Source organism: Clinocottus analis, unplaced genomic scaffold, assembly GCF_023055335.1.
Source record: "Clinocottus analis isolate CAN_PGR_092001 unplaced genomic scaffold, fCliAna1.0.p SCAF_7, whole genome shotgun sequence".
NCBI lineage: Eukaryota > Metazoa > Chordata > Actinopteri > Perciformes > Cottidae > Clinocottus > Clinocottus analis.
This window is the reverse complement of record NW_027176229.1, coordinates 6,215,248-6,241,906: the sequence shown is the minus strand read 5'-3', so window position 1 is coordinate 6,241,906 and position 26,659 is coordinate 6,215,248. Positions and strand designations below refer to the sequence as shown.

At 45.0% G+C, this 26,659-nt stretch overlaps 2 protein-coding genes across 3 annotated transcripts in view; both read left to right on the top strand.

Moving 5' to 3' along the window:
* The window catches only part of LOC137805032 (neurogenic locus notch homolog protein 1-like), a 39,777-nt gene extending 22,025 nt beyond the window's left edge, over nt 1-17,752 (top strand). The window contains exons 13-34 of one of the 2 annotated variants that reach the window (XM_068604682.1): nt 857-1,049; nt 1,156-1,301; nt 1,458-1,571; nt 2,309-2,428; nt 2,936-3,088; nt 3,205-3,433; nt 3,957-4,158; nt 4,775-4,928; nt 5,049-5,233; nt 5,938-6,070; nt 6,864-7,121; nt 7,294-7,406; nt 7,597-8,168; nt 8,280-8,714; nt 8,834-8,982; nt 10,693-10,906; nt 11,214-11,304; nt 11,595-11,757; nt 13,213-13,511; nt 14,404-14,551; nt 14,695-14,792; nt 14,934-17,752. In XM_068604682.1, the coding sequence (XP_068460783.1) occupies nt 857-1,049; nt 1,156-1,301; nt 1,458-1,571; nt 2,309-2,428; nt 2,936-3,088; nt 3,205-3,433; nt 3,957-4,158; nt 4,775-4,928; nt 5,049-5,233; nt 5,938-6,070; nt 6,864-7,121; nt 7,294-7,406; nt 7,597-8,168; nt 8,280-8,714; nt 8,834-8,982; nt 10,693-10,906; nt 11,214-11,304; nt 11,595-11,757; nt 13,213-13,511; nt 14,404-14,551; nt 14,695-14,792; nt 14,934-16,274 (5,510 nt within the window). In that variant the 3' untranslated portion in view covers nt 16,275-17,752. Of the gene's footprint in view, nt 1-856; nt 1,050-1,155; nt 1,302-1,457; nt 1,572-2,308; nt 2,429-2,935; nt 3,089-3,204; nt 3,434-3,956; nt 4,159-4,774; nt 4,929-5,048; nt 5,234-5,937; nt 6,071-6,863; nt 7,122-7,293; nt 7,407-7,596; nt 8,169-8,279; nt 8,715-8,833; nt 8,983-10,692; nt 10,907-11,213; nt 11,305-11,591; nt 11,758-13,212; nt 13,512-14,403; nt 14,552-14,694; nt 14,793-14,933 lie in introns of both variants that reach the window. The other variant, XM_068604681.1, reaches the window with a different exon arrangement.
* Nucleotides 17,753-18,880: 1,128 nt separating this feature from the next.
* On the top strand, nt 18,881-26,072 carry ubac1 (UBA domain containing 1). Its single transcript, XM_068566742.1, has 10 exons — nt 18,881-19,310; nt 20,218-20,338; nt 20,421-20,494; nt 20,614-20,721; nt 20,823-20,925; nt 21,343-21,451; nt 21,579-21,843; nt 22,508-22,594; nt 22,890-23,028; nt 23,564-26,072. The coding sequence occupies exons 1-10, from the start codon at nt 19,173-19,175 to the stop codon at nt 23,677-23,679; spliced, it is 1,260 nt and encodes a 419-aa protein (XP_068422843.1). The 5' UTR covers nt 18,881-19,172; the 3' UTR covers nt 23,680-26,072.
* The last annotated feature ends 587 nt before the right edge of the window (nt 26,073-26,659 follow it).

Sequence of the window (26,659 nt, the reverse complement as noted above, 5' to 3'; positions counted from 1 at the left end):
GGAGGGTGACAGATGGCGAGCGAGGGAGCACGCTCCTCCGAGGCTTTGCCGGTGTCACTTTCCAGCTCCACCCATAGTCCCCAACCGGCTGCTGTTAGGACACTGCAAGCTGCCCTCACATACAAAGGAGAGGACACACACACACACTCTGGCACACACGGTCACCTGGGATTAGAGCGGGAGAAAAGATTCCCTGAAAGATTCCTGAAAGTTGAGCTTTTAAAAGCTTGGAAGCCGGTCCCTGCTTTAAAGCTAAATGGGCCGCCTTTATGCTATGCGTGGCACCAGGCTGAATGGCTTCAGCGCTTCAAGTCGCCGACAAAGAGGGACTTAAAACCCCTCATGTTTCTGGAAATTGATACGTTCGCAGCGAGATATAGACTTCAGTGTGTCGCGGCTTTTGCTGCTGTGTGAGTTGCCGTTGTGTGTTTAAAACAATACACTACACAAAGGCATCCTGTGGACAGTTGAAATTAGTGTTATTTCAAAACGCATCACTGCACTGTGTGCAGTGCAATGAAGACATGTGATGTGATTAGATCATTTAAAAGAAAGCTGGATGAGAAGATCCATTCCCAGGACTGCGGACTAACTTTTCCACTGTTAGAACTGGTTCGACCAACTTACTTAGTTAGTCGCACCAGCTCATGAATTATACCTGAACCTCTTGTCTGTCCCCGTCCACCAGCCTCCTCCTCTCTCCTCCTTTTGATTGCCAGATTGGTATCGAGCGTGCAGACGTGAGAGTCACATCAATCGTTCTCATCTAACTTTCGTCAAGGAAGCTTACTTAGTGCATTTCACCAAGTTAGACAACTGTGGCTGTAACAGAAAGGTCTCCTCTCCTTACTTTCAGGCACCATGTGTAACATCAACATCGACGAGTGTGCCATCAACCCCTGCCACAACGGCGGCACCTGCATCGATGGCATCAACGGCTTCACCTGCGCGTGTCCAGACGGATACCAGGACGCCACCTGCTTCTCCCAGGTCAACGAGTGCCTCAGCAACCCCTGCATCCACGGTCACTGTGAGGACAAGATCAATGGGTGAGGCGGTCCACCGACTGGCCAAAGACGCTGCAGGCACATTGCATCTCAACCGAGTGTGTCTGTAATCTGGGGCTCATCACTGAGCTTTTTCTCTCCACGACAGCTACAACTGCCTGTGTGATTCTGGCTGGAGCGGGAAAAACTGCGACATCAACAACAACGAGTGTGAATCGAACCCATGCATGAATGGCGGCACCTGCAAGGACATGACCAGCGGATACGTTTGCAGCTGTCGCATGGGCTTCACCGGTCAGTACTGGTGTGGATGAGTGTGTGTGTGTGTGTGTGATTTTGGCTTATGCAGTGTGTGTGTCATCCAAACCTAACTTCCACCCCACTTGACTGTTGATCTTAAACTTAAACCGAAGTGTGTGTGTGTGATAATAATGTCCGCTCTGACCTCAGGACCAAACTGCCAGACCAACATCAACGAATGTGCCTCCAACCCCTGCCTCAACCAGGGGACGTGCATCGACGACGTCGCCGGCTACAAGTGCAACTGTATCCTGCCTTACACGGGTATGAAAGTATTGGAAGTATTTCTCGTTTTGGCTCGGTGTTCTGGCTTCCCCTTGCTTGGGATGTGGTGGCTGCAGTTTCCACACCCTGTGTACTGTAAGTTATTGGGGCAAAGGGGAAAAATGTGCGGCGGATGACATATCGGTTGAGTAAAGTTCGACAGCAAGACTTCCTCAGGGCTCAAAGACACCGAGCCTCCGACTCAAATCTGCTCCTTTGTGGTACACAAGCATCCCTGAGAAGAGAGCTGGAAAATATTGTATGTCATCTGACTTATTACTTGACAAAACAGATAATGATGGAAAGGTTGAGGGCAAATTGTCTTGTATTTGTCGAGTCGTCTTTTCGGAAAAATCCACAGGACTTTGAATAATAAAAGGCCTTAGCTTGTGCCGGGGTGGGAACGGGGTGCTTGACACATTTCCTGTTTGCCTGCTTCCTGTCTCACAGAACAGCAAATGGCTTCACAATTGCCGGAAACTGGAGCCGGCTTCCTGTACGAGCCATGTGTTATGGAAACAGATAGGGAAATGTCTCCGCAGGCCTCGAGCACTGACAGAACCTGGCTAAAATCTAGTGATAGCACTGATTGAAAGATGATTCTGTGTCCATTTGGGTTGGGTTATCTCCAAGTTCAAGACTCCTACATGATATCACACAGGGAAAGTTACTGTTTAACACATTCAAAGAATTATTTTATTAAAAGCTGTGTGTCTTCTTTTGCATGTGTGTTACAGGAGAGAACTGTGAAACCTTGATGGCTCCCTGCAGCTCCAAACCCTGCAAGTATGGAGGAGTGTGTCAGGAGTCGGAGGACTACCAGAGCTTCTCCTGCGTCTGTCCTGAAGGATGGCAAGGTGAAACATGAATGCCTGTGTGCGACAGGAAGTGCACTGTCGACGTTACAGCTGTGCTGTGTATGCCCAACAGAGAAAAGCCCAATTCAGAGCACGGACTCAAGTATCTGGATGTTATAGTTTTTCTAGTGCCAGAATATGTGAATAACATCTTGAATGGGGTTTTGGTGTGTGGGACACGCCCTTTTCTCTTTTTAAAAACATTCACAATTTGTCTGGGATTTTCCAGCACCTGACTGGAGGCCTTGTGACATTATTTTGATCATAGCAACTAGCAAATATAAATAAATGAATAGTATACTATAGAATAACATGCATTAGAAACAAAACACTAAAATAATACATATACACGGCATATTGATGGTATATATACGTACAGACTCATTCTCCATCCTGGGAATCATATCTGTTATCATATCTTATCCTGTTACCCACATGTACTTGTATTGTGCCGCCATCAAAGAAAAGGTGACATTTACTTTGTCTTCCTCTTTCCACCCCTCCAAGGCCAAACATGCGAGGTGGACATCAAAGAGTGTGTGAAGAATCCCTGTCGCAACGGAGCAACCTGCCAGAACACTCTGGGCAGTTACCACTGTGCCTGTAAACCGGGCTTCACCGGACGCAACTGTGAAAGCAACATCGACGACTGCAAGCCCAGTGCGTCTCTTCCCCCCCCCCCCCCGTCTCTCTCCCTTTCGCTTAATTGATCATCTGCAGACTCTGAGCCCGCACTGAGCCTTTCCCTCACCGCTTCTCCCCCCCCCCCCCCACAGACCCTTGCAGCAACGGCGGCCTCTGTCAGGACGAGGTGAACGGCTTCCTGTGCACCTGCCTCGCCGGCTTTCGGGGCACGAAGTGCGAGGAGGACATCAACGAGTGCGAGAGCAACCCGTGCAAGAACGGAGCCAACTGCACCGACTGCGTCAACAGCTACACCTGTACCTGCCCGCCCGGCTTCAGCGGGATCCACTGTGAAAACAACACCCCCGACTGCACTGAGAGGTACACAGCTCTCAGGGTGTCGTATTAGTATCACAGAGTATCGTGTTGAAACCCCAGACTGGTAACTGTGTATACTTACACGGCTTAGTGAGCAAAGAGCATCTGCTCAGATCAACAGGTTCACTTGTCAATGCAGACCCCATTTCCCTGTCCACCACTGCCCCCTCTGGTGGAAGTATTGATGCACACCATCTGACTTCAACGTCTCTAATTTGTTGACGCTGTCCCATCAACAGGAGGTTCAGCAGACTGCACTCTAAATGAGCCCGTAAATGTGGCGCCGTTTGTTAAAATGCTGGTTTCCCTCAGCATCATGAGTGCAGCTCCCAAGTGGGAGGTTGACTATGAAGCATCTGGGAAACATTTATTTGTTCTTGGTTAAGTTTCTGAAGACAAATTAGATGCGAATAAGCCGGCAGTGTCAGTTAATGGGCGCTGTATGGATTTGCTCTCTTCCTCCCGAAAAGCTGCAGAAAACTATTAAACTAATTTACAACATTCTGATCTTTTTTCCTCCCCGCAGCTCCTGCTTCAATGGCGGCTCCTGTATGGACGGCATCAACACCTTCACGTGTTTGTGTCCGCCGGGCTTCACTGGGAGCTACTGCCAGCACGACATCAACGAGTGTGACTCAAAGCCCTGCCTGAACGGCGGCACCTGCCACGACAGCTACGGCACCTACAAGTGCACCTGCCCACACGGGTACACCGGCCTCAACTGTCAGGTAGGAGGAAACGTATAATACATTTTCCTCTAACCTGTAGTGCCATTTATCAATCCAGTTTGCTCTGGTGGCGTTGCCTAGTTTTGGAGATATTCTCCGTAGAGATGCCTTTTTTTCAAATATATTAGAACAAAACAAAATAAGGTAAAACATTTTAGTTAAAAACTACAAGTCGAGTGGCAACTCGTCCCATCATTTTTGAGAAAAGGCAGATTTCTCAACGGCCAATATCCTAAACATTAGGCAACTCGCATAAAAATAATCTACAAGTAAAAGTGTATTATTGATGTTTGGAGAACTGTCCCTTCAAGTTCATGTTTTACTTCAGCCACCCCTCAGTATTCTATAAACTCCCATTTGGCGATTTACAGGTAAAAAGATGTGAAAGTAAAAAAAAAAAAGGTTTAAAAGTGAATGTTTTTTAGATGCTGTGATACTTAATGTACAGCTGTTGTTTCTCAAGCCTTTGATTCCAAACTCCTTTGTTTATCACTGAAATGCCCAAACAGATACTTTTGTGTTTTTTTTAGTCCTGCAAATCACCAAATTCAAGTTGTATGGGATGTTAAAATGTGTGAAAGTAAATTACTGAGCAGGGAATGTTTGCACCTTTCAGAACTTGGTCCGCTGGTGCGACTCGTCGCCCTGTAAGAACCGGGGGAATTGCTGGCAGAGGGGAACCACCTACAGCTGCGAGTGTGAGACGGGCTGGACGGGACTGTACTGTGACGTCCCGAGTGTCTCCTGCGAGGTGGCGGCCAAACAGAGAGGTAAGATGAGACCAGGGTCTCTTTTTTTTTTTACCTGTTAAAACCCCAATGGCATAAATGGAGTGTGAATTGGTTTGATAGTGAAAATGAAAAGCCCACCGTCTCGTCCTCTCTGTGCAGGAGTCGACGTCGCCCATCTGTGTCGTAACTCGGGTCAGTGTCTGGACGCAGGAAACGTCCACTACTGCCACTGCCAGGTCGGATATACTGGGAGCTACTGTGAGGAGCAGGTGGACGAGTGCACCCCAAACCCCTGCCAGAACGGAGCCACCTGCACTGACTTCCTAGGTGGATACAGCTGCAAGGTAACGGCACTGAAGGAAGCTGTGCATCGAGTTGTACTGAAGTATCAATTCTGAAATCAAATCACTGCAGTCTTTTTTTATGTTTTACTTCCCAAAATGCATCAGGTGTAAATAGAATTTCAACATAGAAGTATTTTACCTTTTCATAATAACTTGCAGAGACTAAAATGAATCATAAATTTGTTTTGTGACATTTTTCCGGCGTAATTAGCCCAATCAGGTCTTAATTGTCTTGTCATATAATCTTGATTTTAAGCAAACTAAGTCTTTAATGTCACTCTACTTGGCATTGCAAAAGTCTCATCTTTAACTTCTTTAACTTTATTAAATTTGGCTATTGTTTTACTCTTTTTTTTTTTATACATCTGAAACTTGAATTGTCTATCGTGAATTATGCCAGGATGCACAGCAGGCATCCTCTCAGCTGAAACAACACGAGGCAGTCCTAATGAAGAGGCCTGGTTATAAATAGAAGACGAACAGCTTGGTTATGTTAATCTCCTCAGGAATAAAGGATCTGCTGGCCTTGGCAGGATAGAGGCCAGAAAACAGCCAGGTAAACAAAAAACATCCATTTCATGTCGGACATTGATTAAACTTTTCCTTCTCTTCTCGCCTGTCTTCCTCTTCCTCCTCTTCCTTGGCTTCTTCTTCTTCTTCTTCTTCTTCTTCTTCTTCTTCTTCTTCTTCTTCTTCTCTGTCAGTGCATGCCAGGATATGTGGGGACCAACTGCTCCGACGAGATCAATGAATGTTTCTCCCAACCGTGCCAGAACGGGGGCACCTGCATTGACCTGATCAATACCTACAAATGCTCCTGTCCCCGGGGAACCCAAGGTCAGTAGACCCCACACACACTCCTCCACACCACTCCGCCTCTCCATCCTCTCCTCCTTGTCTCCACGCTTCATTAATTAGGGCTTAACAGCAGCCAGGGCATGTCTGCAAAACTCCTCCTCCCGTCTTGCCTCCACCCTTCCCTCGACTTGTCAAATAGGCCATTGATTTTTTTCCCTCTCACACATGAAGGGAGTGTGTGTGTTGTAGGTCAGCCCCGAGCGCCAGCGGAGTTGGGTGTATCCCAACAAAAAAAAAGCTGACACGTTGTCGCAGACAGAAGAAGAAACTAAACAATGTCAAAGGTTTTGACGCAAAGTTAAAGGGAAACTCACCTAAAAATGGATATTTTCAGATCCATGAGTTTTAAGACTGGTTGTTTTTTTTGTTTATTTTACAGATTCAAGATTATTTCCTATCAATATTTAAAATAAATAGTACCTCCCTGTGCCATGTCCTGCTTCTGATTTAAATTAACCATCTGACATTTCTTTCTAACCTAACTTTTTATATTGCTTGTTGCCGATTTTTTACATACATTTTCATATAAATTATCCTTCGACTTCACCCTTAATTCAATGCAGCCATGAGACATTTTGTATCTTTAAGGGAATTATGAGGCAGTTTTCCCCCACACTGTTGTTCCTGTTGCTAAAGATCAGTTATGTATAGATCTCTCCTCTTAACCTTAATAGTTCTCCTCGAACATCAAGGTTTACAACTTCCTTTTTACCAAACTACTGAAAGCTGACATCACCTGCCCCCCCCCCCCCCCCCTCTACTCCCACCTCAGGTGTGCACTGTGAGATCAACATCGACGACTGCAACCCGTTCACCGACCCGGTCACCAAAGAGCCCAAGTGCTTCAACAAAGGGAAATGCGTGGATCGAGTCGGAGGCTACCACTGCATCTGCTCGGCGGGATACGTAGGGGAGCGCTGCGAGGGAGACATCAATGAGTGCCTCTCCAACCCCTGTGACCCGCGGGGCACGCACAGCTGCATCCAGCTCACCAACAACTACCGCTGCGACTGTCGCACCGGGTACACAGGTAAACAGCCGGTCGGGGAGGGGAACTTTTAAGCCATTTGACGAGCCGCTTAACTAAGGACACAGTCAGTAGGTTCATTGATAATGAATTGTAATGTCAGGTTGTTTTTTTTTAACTTAATATGACGACATCAATATGATTTGACATGCTTTTGTCTCTGGCTCCTCTCCAGGTCAACGCTGTGACGCAGTGTTTGATGGATGCAAGGGGAAGCCGTGTCGCAACGGAGGGACCTGCGCTGTAGCCAGTAACACGCCACACGGCTTCATCTGCAAATGTCCTCCTGTGAGTACCTCCAGTACACACTCCTGCACACACACAGATCTTTGTCACTCGGATTACATTATATCCGATTTATGTCCCCTGATCAATACAAATAAACACACACACACTTGCAGAGGTGAAAATGAAGCATTTTCTCAAGTAAAATTGTCACTCCTGATCCTAATTGAAGTGTTTTTTTTTTCCTGAACAGGGCTTTACTGGCTCCACGTGTGAATATGACGCCCAGGCCTGCGGTAGCCTCAACTGCCGGCACGGAGGCACCTGCATCTCCGGCCACAAGAGTCCCAAGTGTCTGTGCACCCCGTCATTCACCGGGCCCGAGTGCCAGTATCCCACCGACAGCCCCTGCAATTCCAACCCCTGCTACAACGGCGGCAAGTGCGAATACACCTCCGAGGCGCCGTTCTACCACTGCGTCTGCCCCACAAACTTCAACGGCCTCCGCTGCCACATCCTGGATTACAGCTTCCAGGGGGGGTTCGGCCACGACATCCTGCCGCCGTCCGAGGTGGAGGTCCCCTGCGACATCCCGCTGTGCGAGGAGGCCAAGCACAACAAGTACTGCGACGTGCTCTGCAACAACCACGCGTGCGGCTGGGACAACGGCGACTGCTCGCTCAACTTCGACGACCCGTGGAAGAACTGCTCGGCCTCGCTGCAGTGCTGGCGGTACTTCAACGACGGGAAGTGCGACTCGCAGTGCGACAACGCCGGATGTCTCTACGATGGCTTTGACTGCCAGAACCTCGAGGGACAGTGCAAGTGAGCGTTTGTGTCTCTGAGTTTGAATTCAATGAAGTTCAAATTAACTTGTAATGAATTTAATCCACACGGCCAAACCTCAAATGTATCCTTTTTTTTCTCCACCCTCAGCCCTCTGTATGACCAATACTGCAAGGACCACTACGCCGACAACCACTGCGACCAGGGCTGCAACAACGCCGAGTGCAGGTGGGACGGCCTGGACTGTGCCAACAACATGCCCGAGAAGCTCGCCGTGGGCCAGCTGGTCCTGGTGGTCCACATCGCCCCAGAGCAGCTGCTCAACAACTCCTTCGGCTTCCTGCGCGAGCTGAGCCGCGTCCTGCGTACCAACGTGGTGTTCACGAAGGACGCCAAGGGCGAGATGATGGTGTACCCGTATTACGGGAACGAACACGAGCTGCAGAAGTACAACGTGAAGCGCTCGGTGGATTCGTGGGCCGAGGTTCCCGGCAAGGTTCTGAATGTGGTGAAGAGGAGCGTGCGTCGCGTGGGAGGCGGCGGCAGGCGAATGAAGAGGGAGCTGGATCACCTGCAGATCAAAGGGTGAGCGATAGTATTCGATGACAGTTTATTCTCTAACTTTAGTGCATTTTCGGTTTTGTATGATTTCGCGTGCAAAATCGGTTGCACTGTTAACCTCTGCGTGTCTCTTCTCGCGACAGTTCTGTCGTCCACTTGGAGGTGGACAACCGTCAGTGCTTCCAGCAGTCCACCGAGTGTTTCCAGAGCACCAATGATGCCGCAGCTTTCCTCGGGGCTTTAGCCTCCAGTGGCAAACTGGATGTTCCCTACACCATTGAAGCTGTTTTCAGTAAGTACATCCCGTACAAGTCTGCGTGAATCAAAGAAAACCTTAAAAAAGGGCTACATCAGCGCGTTGGAATGTTTTTACTCCTTAATTACGAGTCCTTTTCATTTCTGCATGTAATTAAAAATCCAGTCGCAGCTTTGTGAAACTCGCTTGAGTTGCGTCACAGCGGAAATCACGTCATTGTGTTACAATCTGTGTGATACACACTGTTAAACACATCAATGTTCCACATGTTGCTCTGGGTGATGCGTTCCTTCATCATAATGAGCCTCCGTTTATTTTGAGTCGTTTCCACATCACCGGAGCTCTAAATGTCCAAACAAATGCAATTTTACTGAAATGAACTATTGAGAGGTGGACTACTATTGTTAAAGTATTGAATATGAACCCGCCATATTCTTTAAACTGCATTAACACACAACAATAACGTAACTTTGGTGCTCTTTGATTTTCTCTCCGAGACAAACACACAACTCCAAAGAGTTCCAGGAGTCTGGTAATTGATTGATAATTCCCCATCAGTGGGAAACCTAAAGCTCCTAAAAGCAGCCAAAAATATGAAACACAACTGGAAGGTTTGCATAATGATTAGTTCTGACAAAATATGAACGTGATCCACTGGTAAGGCCTTCCTCTAATGTCCCCACACACACACACACACACACACACACACACACACGTGCGCGATCATTTACGAGTGGATAAGACACGTGTTCTTCCACGCACACTCAAACCGAAAGTATCCGCCGCGCCCTCTGGTCGGGTCCTCACCCTACCGCTCTTTGATTGTGTATTTGTTATGCAGCGGTGAACAAATGCAATTGTGAATCTCATGGCCTAAACAATCAATCCTTTTCTCTGTGTGTAAATCCACTGGCTTCAGGCTCCAAAATGGTTAATTGCTGCAAATCAACTCATCCAACCCCCCTACTCACACAATATAACACTCCTGTCTGTCTCTCTTCCCTTCACAGACATGTACACATATACGTCCACAGATAGCACACTCTCACACACACACACACACACACACACACACACACACACACACACTTCATCCCGCAGTGTGAGGGGCTGCTGCAACCTTCACCTCGCTGAATGTAATACCAGGACTTAATGCATCTCTAAGGGTTTAGGTTGGGGGAGTTTATCATTTCAAAATCGTTAGTGGAAAAAAAAAAGAGAAGGGGAAAAATTGATCGGGAGTGTGCTAGAAGTTGGGAGTCTTTGTTATCTCGAAAATCCTAATAAATCCTTCGTCTTTACAGCTTAAAGCGCGTGCAGTAATTTGAAGTTCATTAATCCCCCTCCTTTTTTTTTCTCTTAAAGAAGAAATGGTAAAGTTGTCTCTTGGTACCCTGGGTTGAAAAGGGAGAGAGGAGGTGTTGGTGTTCGTTTTTCCCCCCCTTTTTTCTTTTATCACGCCCCATCCCTTTCTTTTTTTTTTGATGAAAAGTGGTTAGCAATTCTGATTATTACTGAATAGATAGTAGAAGCTAGCTTTACAAACGGTGAGGATCGTCAGTTACTTTCTGGCGCTCGCGGCTGCTCGCGGTGTGTTCTGGAGCGGGGAACCGCGGGGCGAAGAAGAGCCGGACGAGCTCTGCTCGCACACTCAGGCGGACCCCCGGGCGTCCCGGTCCGTCCTCTTGTCGGCCCAACGTCCGTTCCTCCGGCCCGCCTTGAACATGCTGTTCCCTTTCCCACCAGGCGGAGTGGATCCCCCGCCTTCACAGGACCTCTACCCGATCTACTTGGTCCTGGGCGGCATTGGGATGCTGGCCTTCATCGGAGTGGGGATGGTGGCTGCCCGAAAGCGCCGCCATGAGCACGGGCGCCTGTGGCTCCCCGAGGGCTTCAAGACCACAGAGACCAGCAAGAAGAAGAGACGCGAGCCTGTCGGAGAGGATTCGGTGGGATTAAAGTAAGTTTCCGTTTATTCACCAATGGCGCTCTCTCCGCCATCGGGTACCTGTTTGTTCGCCGGTCAGGTGAAGGGCTGGTGGTGATCGGGCAAATATGGGAAAGAGGGATTTTGCTTGGATCATTAATGATAACGATATAGCAGGTTTAGGTGTGTGTTAATTGACTTGTAAGGGCAGAGGGGTGGGGTATGGATTTAATCAATGCTTTTGTTTTTCGGCACCGCTGCACCATTAATGGTGAGTGTCTCGGAAGAGATGGAAGTACGAGTACGAGGATTTTTACTGGGTTTTGTTGCTTCATCACAGGCCACTGAAAAACACCTCAGACATTTCACTCATGGATGACAACCAGAATGAGTGGGGAGAAGACGAGCCCTCGGATGCAAAACGCTTCAGGGTAAGAAAAAATAAATATTTCACACCGACAGAGCTTTAAAGGATTATTATTTATTTTTTATTTTTTGAAAATTGAAGTATCAATTTCCGACAAAAAATAATTCAACATTATTTTAATTTCCCCTATGGGATTGGAAACTGCCTTAATTGTGAAACATGTTTTTATTAATTTAGTCTTCGTTTTTAACTTAAGTTTAAACACTTTTTTTCTTTACTTTGTGATTTTGTAATTTAACCCTCATGCTAAATTTCAAGTGCCGAACTAACGGCTCGCCGTCCCTGTTTTAGCAGTTTGACGAGCAGGCGATCCTGGAGGTGGACGACCAGACGGACCACCGCCAGTGGACGCAGCAGCACCTGGACGCCGCTGACCTGCGCATCCCCTCCATTGCTCCCACTCCGCCTCAGGGCGAGATTGAGAATGACTGCATGGACGTCAATGTCCGGGGACCAGGTGGGTGACACAGGACTCACTCTCTCACTTACTATTCAAACAGAATCGCAGGGAGTTCTGTGTTTTTACGCATGTGGACAGAGTCAGTGGAGGATTTTGGTTCATTTTCCTTTTGGATGACTCATATTCCATGATTTTATTGAAGAGGAAATGTTTTTGTTATACGTCAGCATAGCTTTAATGATGAGGGAAAGTATGTATGAAATCAGTATATGGAAGACATTTTTATATTTTAAAGACCAGTAAAGGTATAACAATTTGTTTTATAATTAAAATGGCACAAACGGTGCTCTATTATTTCAGATGTAACTGTAATTGTTGCCTTTTTTCTTTTGTAGTGTTCAAAATATTTTAAACAATTTAAAACATTTTTTAAAAACTATGCGTTGATAGAACAGCTCTCAACTTATGTGTGAGGCCATAATTTGTGAGAATGATTAGTTTGCTTTGTTTTAGGGGGTCACAAGCTTAAAAAGGATTTACTGGTAGCTGAATGACTCATAACTTTTCAAATGAAGATTTTTAGTGGTGTGTGTGTGTGTGTGTGTGTGTGTGTGTGTGTGTGTGTGTGTGTGTGTGTGTGTGTGCATGCGCACGCGCGCGCGCGTGTGTGTGTGTGTGTGTGTGTGTGCATGCGCACGCGCGCGTGTGTGTGTGTGTCTGGATTGATTCATGCCTTTTCTAAGCGAGTGTTCGACATTTCTAGTGTGTGCGTTTGTGTGTGTGTGTGTGTGTGTGTGTGTAATCGCGCATGTAGGAGTAGCTAAAGCCCCGTGTCCTCAGGGTAAAGGATCTTCTTCAAAGCAGCCGGCTGGAAGCCAGGAGCCTGGGGGAAAACACTGATTCCTGATCAGATTAATCATTTGACCAGTTATGGGCCTCTGTTTTTTTTCTATTCCACATTACAAAAACCAATGAGGGCATCACATGCAGAAACCCAATTTTGTCGTAGGTGCCAAATTCCCTCAAGGAAAGCCATGAGCAATCAAAGTAACAGGGTTAACAACACTGTTTCCCCCTCGTTGTGGTTCGATGCACTTGAATCGACCAAATCTGCGAGATCCGGGGCTTGCTATCCTTTTGAAGAGAAGAAAACCTATTCAAGTCGACTGACTGAGCCGCCTCTCACAGTTAGATATTAATGCTTGGTTTTTTTGCAGCAGCCTAGCTTTAGCAAGCCCCGGCCTCTATCCCCCCAGCTTCGCTTTTCCTTCTGAAGCCTCTCCTGCGCCGTGGGCCTTGATCAGAATCCGTTATCGAAGGGAGAGAGCTGCGATGATTCAACTCAGGCAAAAGTGTCAAATCCTCATTCGATTTGTTTGTTGCTGTGTTTCGATCTGCCCGCTGCTTTGAAGTGCGCGGCTCCTGCAGCAGTTACTGCGCTGACCGCGCGGTCTGTTTGCCCACAAGTGCCTTCTTTCAACACCCCCCACCCTCTCGCCCTGCTCCGTCCAGACGGATTCACACCGCTGATGATCGCGTCCTGCAGCGGGGGAGGTTTAGAAACCGGCAACAGCGAGGAAGAGGAGGACGCCTCCGCCAACGTGATCAACGACTTCATCTACCAGGGCGCGAACCTCCACAACCAGACGGACCGCACGGGTGAAACCGCCCTCCACCTGGCCGCCCGCTACGCCCGCTCTGACGCCGCCAAGCGCCTGCTGGAGGCCAGCGCCGACGCCAACGTCCAGGACAACATGGGCAGGACGCCTCTGCATGCTGCGGTGGCTGCTGATGCCCAGGGGGTGTTCCAGGTGAGCTCTCATATGACACGCCCCTTTTTCCAGAGGTGGTATAGTGTTAGTGCTAAAATACAAAAATAATGAATCGATTTATAACTGTTTAAGTTGTTTATCTAGCAAAGATATAGTATGATTTTTCCTTATTTTCCTTATTTATTTATATTTCTGTTAACTCTGTGGTTCTCAAATTGTGGGGGCACCCTCTAGTGGGGCGCGGAGGTATTACAGGTGGGGCGCAAGGGGAGATGCAGATTCTTAAAAAAAAGTGTCTTGCTCAAAGACACTTCAACATAAAACTATGGGGTGAAAATAGGGATCCAGCCGGCTTCCTTGGTAATCTTTTTTGCTAAATATTAGTTGTTTTTTGCACATATATAACTTTATTTGAATTATTTTCACAAAGGTGATTGCACATGTTATTAGTTTTTGTCAGATGGAGCAATCTGGTTTCCTTTCATTAAACTTTAATTAAAAAAGCACGGATGGATGAGTCTCAAAAAGTTGGACCATTTTCTTCCAATGTTGTTGGGCCGGTGGGCCCGAACATTATGCTTCCTCCAAAGTGGGGCGTGACAGAAAACGTTTGAGAACCACTGTGTTAATTGAATATAGTTGTTGTCAGATGTCTGGGAAATTGGGATTTGACTATTTTCTGGCCCAAACTAAAAGGTCAGTTTCGAGTCAATTGTTAGTTGCAGCCCAAAAAGGTATACCTGCCAAATAACCTGTATTCTGTTGTAGAGCGAAGATGCCAGAGGTTTTAGTTACTAAACTTTACTTACAGTTACGATTACTTTACTTACAGGCTAAATTGTACATTTATTAAATCTTTGAAGTATGACATTTTGTTTAATGGGTTCATGTTCCTGCTCAAAAGTTTCAAACATGTCTTGTGTCTCTGTAGATTTTGATAAGGAATCGTGCCACGGACCTGGACGCCCGCATGCATGATGGCACCACCCCCCTGATCTTGGCTGCCAGGCTGGCAGTGGAGGGCATGGTGGAGGAGCTCATAAACTGCCACGCTGACGTCAACGCAATTGATGATTTTGGTAAGCTTTTTCTGTTTTAGGCCACTTGTATGACCCCAAAAAGCAATGCAATTTACTGATGAAGGCAGTCAAACGACAAAGGCCTTCAAATGCATCAAAATCAGAACACTCAAGATCTAACAACCCTGTTTTTGCTTCTGAAGGTAAATCAGCCCTGCACTGGGCCGCAGCAGTAAATAACGTGGAGGCTGTAATTGTGCTTCTCAAGAACAGCGCCAACAAGGACATGCAGAACAACAAGGTAAACAAAAAAGCAAGCAGTCCCTTCCTTCTCTTAACTCTGTAAAACAATAGTGAATCATCTTTCCGAAAATATATTAAAAAACGTTCCTCGGGCGTCTGCGATTCTCTTAACGTGATGTCTGCTTTGTGTCTGCCTCAGGAGGAAACTCCTCTATTCTTGGCTGCCAGGGAAGGAAGCTACGAGACTGCCAAGGTCTTACTGGACCACTTTGCCAACAGAGAAATAACTGACCACATGGACCGGCTACCCAGAGACATTGCACAGGAGCGGATGCATCACGACATCGTGCGGCTGATGGACGACTACAACCTGGTACGGAGTCCCCACATGCACGGAGGGTCACTCTGCACCACCTTGTCGCCCCCTCTTTGCTCGCCCAACGGCTACCTGGGCGGCATGAAGCAGCCCCACCCTCACGGCCAGGGGAAAAAGGCTCGCAAGCCCAGCGCCAAGGGCATCGGCTGCAAGGAGGGCAAAGACATGAAGGTGAAGAAGAAGAATTCGCAGGACGGGAAGCCCGGGAACCTCCTGGACAGCTCCGGTGTGCTGTCACCGGTCGACTCGTTGGAGTCTCCGCACGGCTACGTCTCCGACGTGGCCTCGCCGCCCATGATGACCTCACCTTTCCAGCAGTCTCTGCAGGGCATGTCTGATCCACACCTGTCCGTAAACCACCTGGTGATGCCAAACAAGCAGGAGCTGGCTCGAATGCAGTTTGACCCGCTGCCTCCGCGTCTCACCCACCTGCCCGTGTCCGGCTCCGGCGGCCAGGGCGCCATAAACGGCCAATGCGATTGGCTGTCCAGGATGCACGGCAGCATGGGCCAGCCGGGCCAGTTCAACCCCATGAGGGGAGGGCAGCACGGGATGATGGCGTCCCTCCACAACGGCCACCCCACCAGCCTATCACAGATGATGACCTACCAGGGGATCCAGAGCACCAGGATGGGTCCGCAGCCCCACATCATGCAGCAGCAGCAGCAGCAGCAGGCTCAGCAGATGCAGCAGATGCAGAACCTGCAGCAGCTGCAGCAGCAGCAGCAGCAACAGCAGCAGCAGCAGCAGCAGAGCATCCAGCTGCAGCACCAGAACTCGAACACGACCAACAGCCAGAGCTTCATCAGCGGGGAGCTCAGTTCCCCGGAGCTCCAGCAGGGCACCGGCAGCTCAAGCATGCCCATCCACACCATCCTGCCGCAGGAGACCCAGATTATGTCTTCCTCCATCAACCAGTCGATGCCCAGCAACCAGTTCCTCACACCACCCTCCCAGCACAGCTATTCAGGCCCTATGGACAACACCCCAAACCATCAGGTCCAGGTGCCCGACCACCCCTTTCTGACCCCGTCACCCGGCTCCCCCGATCAGTGGTCGAGTTCGTCCCCACATTCCAACATGTCCGACTGGTCGGAGGGAATTTCAAGTCCCCCGACAAGCATGCAGGCTCAGATTGCACATCTACCTGAACAGTTCAAATGAAAAGCTTGTATGTTCACGCCCGGACGAGCTGCTGTATATTTTTTTATAAAAAAAGGCACTCTTTGTGTAGAAGAAAAAAAAGAAAAAGGGCAAAGCTGTAAACATTTTTATATGCTTTTATACTAACAGCGACACCTGCGTTTCATTCATTCTTTTTATTTATTAATGCCTTATTTATACGCATTGCCTGCTTACAGAAATTTCTGGGACCCGTGGTGCTGGGTCAAACGGAGGACACAGAAAGTCCTTTACAGAGACTCTTTTCTTTTTGCATTTCTTTTTCTGCAGTGAAGCCGCAGCATACACACTGGGTATTTATTTCCTGAAAGACTTTTAGTCTTTGCCCTTTTCTTTCATATGATTTCTCAATCTTTGTTTATATTTGTGTTATTTTTTTGGTTTGTATAATCATGTTTATAAAAACTTTTGTGATTATTGGGCATTTTGTATGGCGCTTTTTGAGTTTCAGTGTTATTTCAATGTGTGTGGGAAATATTCTCGTCGGTTAATGAAAAACAAGTTGTGAATGTGAACAGAACACGTTTCCTGTATTTCATGCACACACTTTCCCCTTTTTTTTAATATCATTTGATTCTTAGTTACACTCTACAGTTGTGTACATTTCTTGAATCTACGGAACGACATTATGTTGTGCCTCTAGATTCGGTGCATTCATATGTAGAGATGTGGTGGAGATGTGATATGTTGTACAGTATACAGCCATCTTGGAGATTGGCAGTTAAGACAGGCTTGAGTATCTGTTGGTGTTTGAGAACTGGCCCGTTGGCCACAGCGTATGTTGTTGTCCAGAGGGAAAAGGAAACGTCATTTCCCCTCTCCCTCCTATTAGTTTGAGCCTATGGCTGTGTTCTTCTTTTTGTAAATATGGTATGCATTTCACTTGTAAGCAGGATTTTGTTTAAGAAATCTGATGTCTTAAGCATGCAATTTTGATAGGTCCCGCACCAGTCAACAGCCTCTAAAATGTCAAACAGAACAGAATATATATTTTATATTTTACTGTCCCTTATGCATAAACAAATTTGAACTATATACAAATAAATAAGATATATTATTAGAACACATTTTTCTCATTAAATGCTAAAAAAAACACAAAAAAACATACATATTGAGGTTTTATGTATTCATATTTATTCACTGTTCTGTAACACATTAAAAGACAACCATTTGTGCATATTTTAAAATGTTTTCGTTACACTTTGGTTGAATGGAAAAAATGTTGGCTAAGTTCTCAGTTGTGTCCGCAATAATACTTTGTGAGCCACTTTCTGTAGTTTGCAAAATGTTATGATTTAAGAAAAACATTAGGTTGTAGCAAATTGTAATATCTGCAATGTTTCCTTTTTCTTACACAGTTATAATTTGCAAGAAATGTATTTCTCGTTTTCCTTTTTATTTCCTGTAAATATGTTTCTTGGTATAATAAATGGCACTTGTGTGTCTTGAACTTAAGATAACCGTCATTTCTTTCTTTAAAGGACTTTACAAGATTTTTAAAGATCAAAACATTATACACACTTCACAATAATTATATATCTACCAAAACCACAGTGTAAACATGTGCCTCTGATAGTTCGGGGGAAGAATTAATAGTTTTTTAAAAAGAATATCAAATAAATAGCGACCTTTCTCTTCATATACTGTAGCACTTTATTTAATATTCTTAAGTATGCTTAAGTGGTGAAATATTCCACTTAGTGTGTCTCCATCTAGTGGTGGTTATATTTATTACAGTTGACTGACCGAGACAAAAGTTTCTCCAGCTTGTGTTTATCATGAAACAGGTCAAATCAAAACTAGACAAAGCAATCTTTGCATTGCTTATTGTGAGAGCTGGGTTAATTGACTAGTTCCCCAGTTCCTAACTGTGTCTATGCTTTGTACTTTTCTAAGATAGAATACTATCTGACTCCATTTGCTGCGTGGAGATTAAACATGTAAACTCAAAACTGACCCAATGAAGGTGTGTGAATTATATTTTGACAAAGCGGCCTTCTTCAATTTATAGCTGTAAAATATGGGAAGAAAAAAGTATCCTCAACAAAGCCCGTATTTCTTTCTCGCACAGGAGACACTTCCCTGGTTCCATCGTCCCAGTTGCTCAGATCAAAACAAGACATGAGAAGAGGTCATTTGAGGTTTTTCGGGAAATTGTGACAGGATTTTTTTAAGACGATTTCTTAATTAATTATTGGCCAAATGTGCTCATCACATTGTGGTATTTGCAATTGTTATTTAGTGGTGAATATTGCCAAACAAATGTTCAAATAAATCAGCACAAAACATTTGGCACACGGTGAGCCTGGAACTTGCGGGGTCTCCTGGGGGTCTCAGGGGCCTCCTGGAGGTCTCAGGGGCCGTGGCTGTCGCAGGCTTTGCCGGCATGGTCATCCATCCCTCGCTCATCACAGAGACACCTCGGGTGCTGTAGTTGCACTGGTTGGTCGTTCGCCTCATCGTGAGCGTGTCGTTGAAGTTGGCGTTGAGTTCACCGGTGTGATCCGTACAGCCCGGGACTCCAAAGGACTCGAGCTCCCATGATGCACCGCTCGCAAACGCCGTCGAAGTTCAAAGTTCAAACATTACAGTAAAAATAGGGTACTCGCTGGCCGGCCGCTCGTGTGTTCGCTGGGGGAATATCAAACAACTCGGTGGGGGTCACAGAACTCTCTCGTCGGTTGCCACCGCAGCGAAACCCCGGCAGAGGAAAGCGAAGATGGCCCTCCGCTAACCCGCTCCTCGTGTTGCCCTGTTTAGTCGCTGGATTTACACAACGACGGCTCGCTGGGCGCTAACGTTAGCAACTGCCGCTAGCTAACGTCACTGGACTGGTACTCTCTCGTCTCTGCCCCTCGCTGCTGTCTCTCTGCTGCGGCTATGTTCGTCCAGGAGGAGAAGATATTCGCCGGGAAAGTGTTGAAAATACACATCTGCACTATGGACGGTGCGGAGTGGCTGGAGGAGGTCACGGAAGACACCACTGTGGAGAAACTGAAGGAGAAGTGCTTGAAACATGTAGGTTTTTTTTAGGGGGGGGTTGGGGTTGTTTGTGTCTTCTTTTTTGTCCTGTCACTCCTCTGCCTGGGGAGGTTGCAGTCTGTGTAAACAGTCAGTGTCGGTGTCACTGGCTTTGTATTTATAGTCACTGGGTAGACCTGGCTATTTATAATTTAGCAGGCTGGCTGCCCCTCTCAAGCTAGCTAGCTAGCTCGCAGTCCACTGTGCCCCTTGTCTGTTCCCAGTGGCATCTCGCTTTACTGGCTGTCTATTATTACACGACCTCGCTTCTCCTTCTATGGCCCATAGGATAACGTCTTTGTTTATCCTGACAACCTGGGGGAATGGACACGGGGATTGTTTTCAATGGCGCCAGCGTATCGGCACAGACAACTTTTATTATGTGAAATCACTTTTGTGAACTATCTTTTGCAACTCTTCGTTCTTCCTTTTGTTATTATTATTTGATCTACCCTTTTTATAGGTTCAGTTTATGAAATAATCGATTAATTGCCTTTTTGAATGAATTTAGTATATCAGAAGATGAGTTATATAACACAATTATATGAGTTGATAAATGCAGCAAATACTCAATTTGTTGTTTCAGATCTAGTTGATATGAAATCAATTGACAAGGATCTGGATTATCGGTTTTTCATTTAACTAATTAGATTAATTGTTAAAGCACATTCCATACCATACTTCTTTAATGGTATAATTTACTGCTTATCAGCTTTGTATATACTTGCTTTTTTTTGCGCTATTGGTCAAAGATGAAGATGTCACTGTTTTCTAAAATGTTCTATATTTTATTAATATTAGAAAAAATATATATAACTGCAAGATTATGCAATAATGAAAAGAGTCAATAGTTGCATCCCTACTGTTCATTTCTGAGACATTTTGTCTTCTGCTTGGTTTACAGTATGTACATGGAAGTCTAGAAGACCCCAAAACACTTACTCACCATAAACTCATACATGCTGCTACAGAACGAGTCCTCACAGACACCAAAACTGTTGCAGATGAAAATCTCAAAGATAAAGGTATGTTACTAGCTATTTGACAAGATGTGGAACAACCCCACACTGTTTTCCACGATCTGACCGTGTTTCATATATCTCGTAGAAGTTTTACTGCTCATAAAGAAAAGACCGCCACCGACCCCTCCAAAGATGGCAGATGTTAGTTCAGATGAAAAGGTAAACGTAATCAGCTTTCGGCTTCATTTAAGCGGATTCATTCTGCACCAGAAATGTGGTTTCTTTATTTTGCCTGCTGTTAATGATTTCCTTTTGTGGTTTTGTCCTGGTTGTCACAGAAGAAACAAGATAACAAGGCACCGGACAAAGATGCAATTCTAAAAGCCACCGGCAACCTGTCAACGCGCCACACCGACCGCACTGTTACGCAGCACAACATCAGAGATGTGAGGTTCTTGGTGTAATAGATTTAGCTTAGTTGCAAACTAGGTAGTGTTGCAAAGATGTTATTCATGTTTGTTGCGTTTGTGTGTTTGTCTTGTTCCAGTTTCAGACGGAGTTAAGAAAAATCTTGGTTTCTCTCATTGAAGTCGCCCAGAAGCTTCTTGCCTTGAACCCTGATGCTGTCGAACTTTTCAAAAAAGCCAATGGTAAAATATACAATCCCTCAGAACTATTTACAAGTCAGAAAAATTAGGATAGGGAGAAAACACTTTTTAGTAAAATAGGGCGTAATGTGGCAGCTGTAGTGACCACTTCGACACACATTGGGGAAGAGGCGTGGTCAGGTCCGGGAGTTATCGAGAGTGTATTACAATAGATAATATATTTCAAAGCTCTGACAAATCGAGTTAGAAATGTTTTATGTCCTCTTTTCATGTGCTGTTTTAGTTTTTGTGTTCAAGCTCGATATACGACCCGCTATTGAAGCATTTCTTTTCCATATCAGCTATATTTCAAAATGTTTTGTTACTGGAAATCCTGAAGTTTATTGTTGGAGGCATTTCACACATTGCTCCACCGGTAGTTACAGTTGTCTGTTCTCTTTGTGTTTCTGCATCTTGCAGCGATGTTAGATGAAGATGAAGAGGACCGGGTGGATGAAACAGCCCTTCAGCAGCTCACTGAGATGGGTTTCCCTGAGAGCAGAGCCATCAAAGCTCTTAGATTGAATCAGTAAGTTTCGATTAAATAACAAGTCACTCCCAATTGATGATGGGCCAAACTATTTTGAATATGTCCCTAGTGTTTGTCTAGAAAGAAAAAAAACAGTTTTTCCTCATCTTATCCTTTCTTTCTGCAGCATGTCTGTCACCCAGGCAATGGAGTGGCTTATCGAGCATGTAGATGACCCCTCTGTAGATACACCCATACCTGGCCAGGACTCGTCCGGGGCAGCAGGAGCCACTGCGGCTGCCCCACCAGGCCCCTCGGCGCCAGCCCCCGGTCCTAACCTACTCCGCAGCCTCTCTAGCCAGTCAAGCACAGAAGAGAGTGTCAGGCAGGACGAGCTCACAGAGATCTTCAAGAGGATCCGTAGGAAACGGGAGTTCAGACCAGACTCAAGAGTGAGTGGCTTTATCCGTCGTTGGGGTTCATTCAGTACTTTGACTGTTACTTACTTTTAGATAACTCACCTCAGAGTTTTTCATTACCCTGTATTTTGTAGGCAGATGCTACGTATTTGTCTTAATCCTACAGACAGGGCAGATGCAAGTCTGACTTTTTTCAGCTCCAACATCTTGAATTTATTTACCTGAGATACAGATTTGATAACTTTGAAGATTTGTTGTGCTACTCATAGAGTCTGTTACTGCGCCATCTAACATACAGAAGATGTACAGTAGCGGGACTGCTGAATAGAGGCGGCCGATTGGATGCAGAGAATATTGAAACGTGCACTCATTGTTAGTGGCTTTAGTTATAGGGTTCATAGATCACCTTAATTGTGTTCACATTATTCTCATTTTCCTAATTTTAGAGCTTACTATACCTCTGTTTTCCAAAGGAACAGTGCTCCCCAGTATCTCCAAAAATAGCAAAGTGATGAAAGTACTATCTTTCAACAAGACACTTTCACAAATTACTCTTTGAATAGTTGCAATACCCAGCGGCATCTTCCACTGTGCACAAATTGTGTTTTTCCCCAAGGCACGACTGTATATGTGGACTTTATGAGACTGAAAATGTCTTTAAACTAGAACACTCAGTCTTTTTCCTTGCTTTCTGCAGGCTGTCATTGCATTGATGGAAATGGGGTTTGATGAGAAGGAGGTGGTTGATGCTCTGAGGGTGAATAACAACCAACAGGATGCTGCGGTAGGTTCATACACCCACAACAATGTTTGCGTGCCAATTTGAGAAGTGGCTTATTTCTCTGTTGCGAGCTGACTGTTATTCTGACGGCGAGCTATGCTCATTGTAGCCATGTGGCCGCGACGCTAAACAAAACTTATTTTCAAGGAATCTTCATAAGTTTAAGAATCAGAGTATGATACAAACATGATTTTGTTGCTGATCCTAGACTCAGACCTCTATAAAGATAATGATGGATTTTCAGAAGTTCACAAATTTTGGTTTGTCTTTATGTTTTTCTTTCTTTTCCGTCCTGCAGTGTGAGTGGCTGCTGGGAGACAGGAAACCTTCCCCAGAAGATCTGGACAAAGGCATCGACACCAACAGCCCGCTGTTCCAAGCCATACTGGAGAATCCAGTAGTCCAGTTGGGTCTAACCAATCCCAAGACCCTGCTAGGTAGAGTCAAGTCAAATTTAGTGGAAATGGAAATGCAATTAATAGAAAATTATATCAAAAACTATCCTAACTAACATGCCTATTTTGTTGAGTGGTTGTGGTGACATAAAAACTCCAGCACATGTGCTAGCTTATTCTGTAAAAACTGAAAAGTCACCAGCTGAAGCAGTCTGAGCTGAGGCCGGCCAAATGGGCCGACAAAAGAATCTCATTTAGTAAATGCAATGAGTTTTACAGAATTGAGGGCGCTTTCGCAACTGCAGTACAGTTTATTTTCCTGTTCACGTTAGCTTTTTAGTCGAGACTTTTATTTTATACATAGTGATGAGCAGATGGACACGGCACCAAAAAAATAAATAACATGGAACTCTGACTTTCGGCCATGAAGGTTGTAACATTATTCATGTTAACACTTTATTATCCCAAAAATATTGCGGTTAGTCGACTTTGCTCTCGCACCACAAAACTACTTTTGAATAGCTGTTTGTTTTGTTACATCTGTTTTCTTACCAGAGTCTGTTGTGTTTGTACGCAGCGTTTGAAGACATGCTGGAGAATCCTCTGAACAGCACCCAGTGGATGAACGACCCCGAGACCGGCCCCGTCATGCTCCAAATATCCAGAATCTTCCAGACCCTCAACCGCACATAGAGCTTCCTGGTGACCCCCGTGTGACAGGCAGCTTGTGTGTGTGTGTGTGTGTGTGTGTGTGTGTGTGTTCGACCATATTGGTGTGTGTGTGTGTGTGTGTGTGTTGGGGATGTGTGTGTATCCGAGTGTGGCAGAGACACAAGTATTGTTTTTGCCTTGTAAAGACAACGCTGGAGGAGTCTAAGTATGAATTAAAATGTTACACATATACCTATTTATAACAGTACAGTAAAAACACTTATACAAAACAAATGTTAACATAAACATTATTACAGTAATAATAATTAAAAAAAGAGATTTAGTATGTTGTTTTTACATTTTAAACGAGAACAGTTTATAGTCATGACAGACATGATTTATTTTATATAATTTCTCCACGTGCAGAAATGACACATCAGACATCAATTTTAATGTTTACACTTCAAAGAGAACTGTTTTTGTATGTTTTGCAATATTTAAATATCAATTACAGTTTTGTCTGTCTCTTTAAATTGTTACATTTCATCTGTGGTGAATGTGTGTTGAAAACCTCTTGTCAGCTTCATGTTTAGTTTTTCTCCCTCCTTCGACTTTTTATTTGTTTTATTTTATCATTTCAGTCAAAGTAACTGCTTTTAATTGAGAGGCTGGCGCTCAAAGTTAAGCGTTTGTTTAGCTCATTGAAAATGGGCTTTCGGACACATCACCACTTTCCCCTTCCACGCCTGCGAGGTCACTGAAAGCCGACCGCCTCAGTTCAAAGCAGAGAACATTTGTCCTTGAGCTTTTTCAAGAATATTTATTTGATTCATCTTGCCTTTTTTTTTTTTTTTTTTAAATAGACGAAAGCTGTACACTAAACTGTTTGTGTCTTAGTCATGTTTTTACAAGAAAACTATATATTAGGCCTGTGTGTTTATTGTCAATGTGCTCTTGAATGTCATATTTTAATGTCGCGCTCATTTAGCACTTGTTCACCTCTACGAATATCACTCACTGCAGCACTTACGAAGTTAAAAGAAGGGTTCATGTCTCAAATGGCTGTGGTGGGATTTTAAATGAAGCTGAGCCAAATCAAAAGAGGGTTTGCCTTTTGAATTTGAACGATGGAGATGTGTGCGCACTTCTTGCTGCGTAGGTGCAAGCATCTTCATACATACGAAAAAATTACAGAATTTGAGACGCAACCAGTGTCTTTTTTGTCTTTTTGGTATATTTTTTTTTTTCTTTTGAGAGCAGTGAACATTTATGCTGTCAAACTAAACCAAAATGTCACTCTATAATCTGCCTTGTCATTAGTTTTACCCATTGAACCCCCCTCCCATCCTCCTTGTACTTCTGTGCAATAGCAAGGACTTCTGTTGACCTGTAAAGAAATATATTTGTTTTGAGTGTTAGAGATGTGTGAACTGCAATGGGTAGCCTGTTCTACAAATATTAGCCTTTGCATTGAGTGCTTCAAATCTCCAGCAACAAGAAGGCGAGTTTAGCCTCATGGTTGTACCGACAGTTCAAAACAATATGGAGGGCGGTGTGTTTTGCCAAGCTTTTGAGTGTTTGTATTCAATATTTAAAATGTGGTATTGATGTGACTTTCTGCTCAGGGAGGCTGAGATTGTTTTTCTAAACCCATCGTTATGGCAAACCTCTGCTCACCCCCTTCTCGTTTGGCATTTGAAAATGGCTTTAACCAATCTGTCTCCAACTTCATGAATTAGAGCGCTACAAGACATGGTTTTGTAATTGCAATATTTGAAAATATTTAAATGTTTTTAGAGAGAAGTGTCTGTTTGAACTATGTATTATTACATTATTTATATCGAAGCCAAACTAGTAACTTGTTCTTATTTATAACATTTTTAGCAAACCTCGGAGCTAATCTACAAATGTGAAGAAGAAAAAAATTAAATGATTCAAATGTTGTTTTTACAAACCATTGACAAAACGTGCTTTTGGACTTTTGGGTCTCGGCGTGCGACACGTTAGAATGAAGAAGGATTTCTACGCGCGTCTCCAGAAGCCTCTCTGCTCACTCTCTGCTCCGCGGTGGACCTTCGTCCCGCCACCTCCATGCTTTACATCGGTATGCATCCACGACTCTCCCGTAACATATTGGGAACAAACATTGGGAGATTGTACGTTTTAGAGCAGGAAAAAAAGGTCCACGTGGAAATGCAGACATCTTTTCAAAACGGTCAACAGGAACGGAGAAAAAAAGAACAAAATCCACTTATTGCAGAGGGACACTGACGGATTGTTTGAGTCACAGGGTTTTGTTTCCACTCGGCTTTCATACAGGACTGTCCCCGATTAACAACCTATGCAATATACTCTCACGGTCTGCTCGTTCAGACAGCCTCACGGCTACTGGCATTTAAATCACTATTGCATTAAAGGTATTTTTTGTGGCTGTATTTTTGGGAGGATTCTGTGTTTTCTTTAACAAACCACCGGCAGGAAAGCGTCACTGTTCAGGCTCCATGTTTAGACTGCACGACTGGCTTGATCACTATGTGACTTGTCGCTTTCTAAATGTCAGGCGGATGGAGAGCTGATGAGCAAGGAGGCTTACACGGGCAAATGTTGACATGTAATCCGAAAAGAACAGCGAGTGTTGAAAGTGTTCAAAAAGAGACGTTAGGTCTCCTGTCACCTGGATGGTTAAGTCTTTGTATTTCTTTTTTTTTTTTACAAAGCCAGTATGAAAAATCACAAACCTAAAAAAAAAGATTCTATAGATCATTTAATGCACTCGAAGACAAAAGAATTCCCTTTGAATGGTACAAAAAACGCCAGTTGTCCCCGAAAACCTGAAGGAGTCGTCCTGAGCCTTCTGGAGAGTCACAGCCAAGTTCTGCTCCTCCGTGTTGCGATCTGCCGGGTAAAAGCTTCCTTGATCTCAACACAAAAGGTGACCTGATCCAACTTTTGAGGTTGTCTTGTTCTGTTCTTCAAGTTCCGTCCGTCTCGTCCTGCTCTCTGCCTGTTATTCTTCTAACCC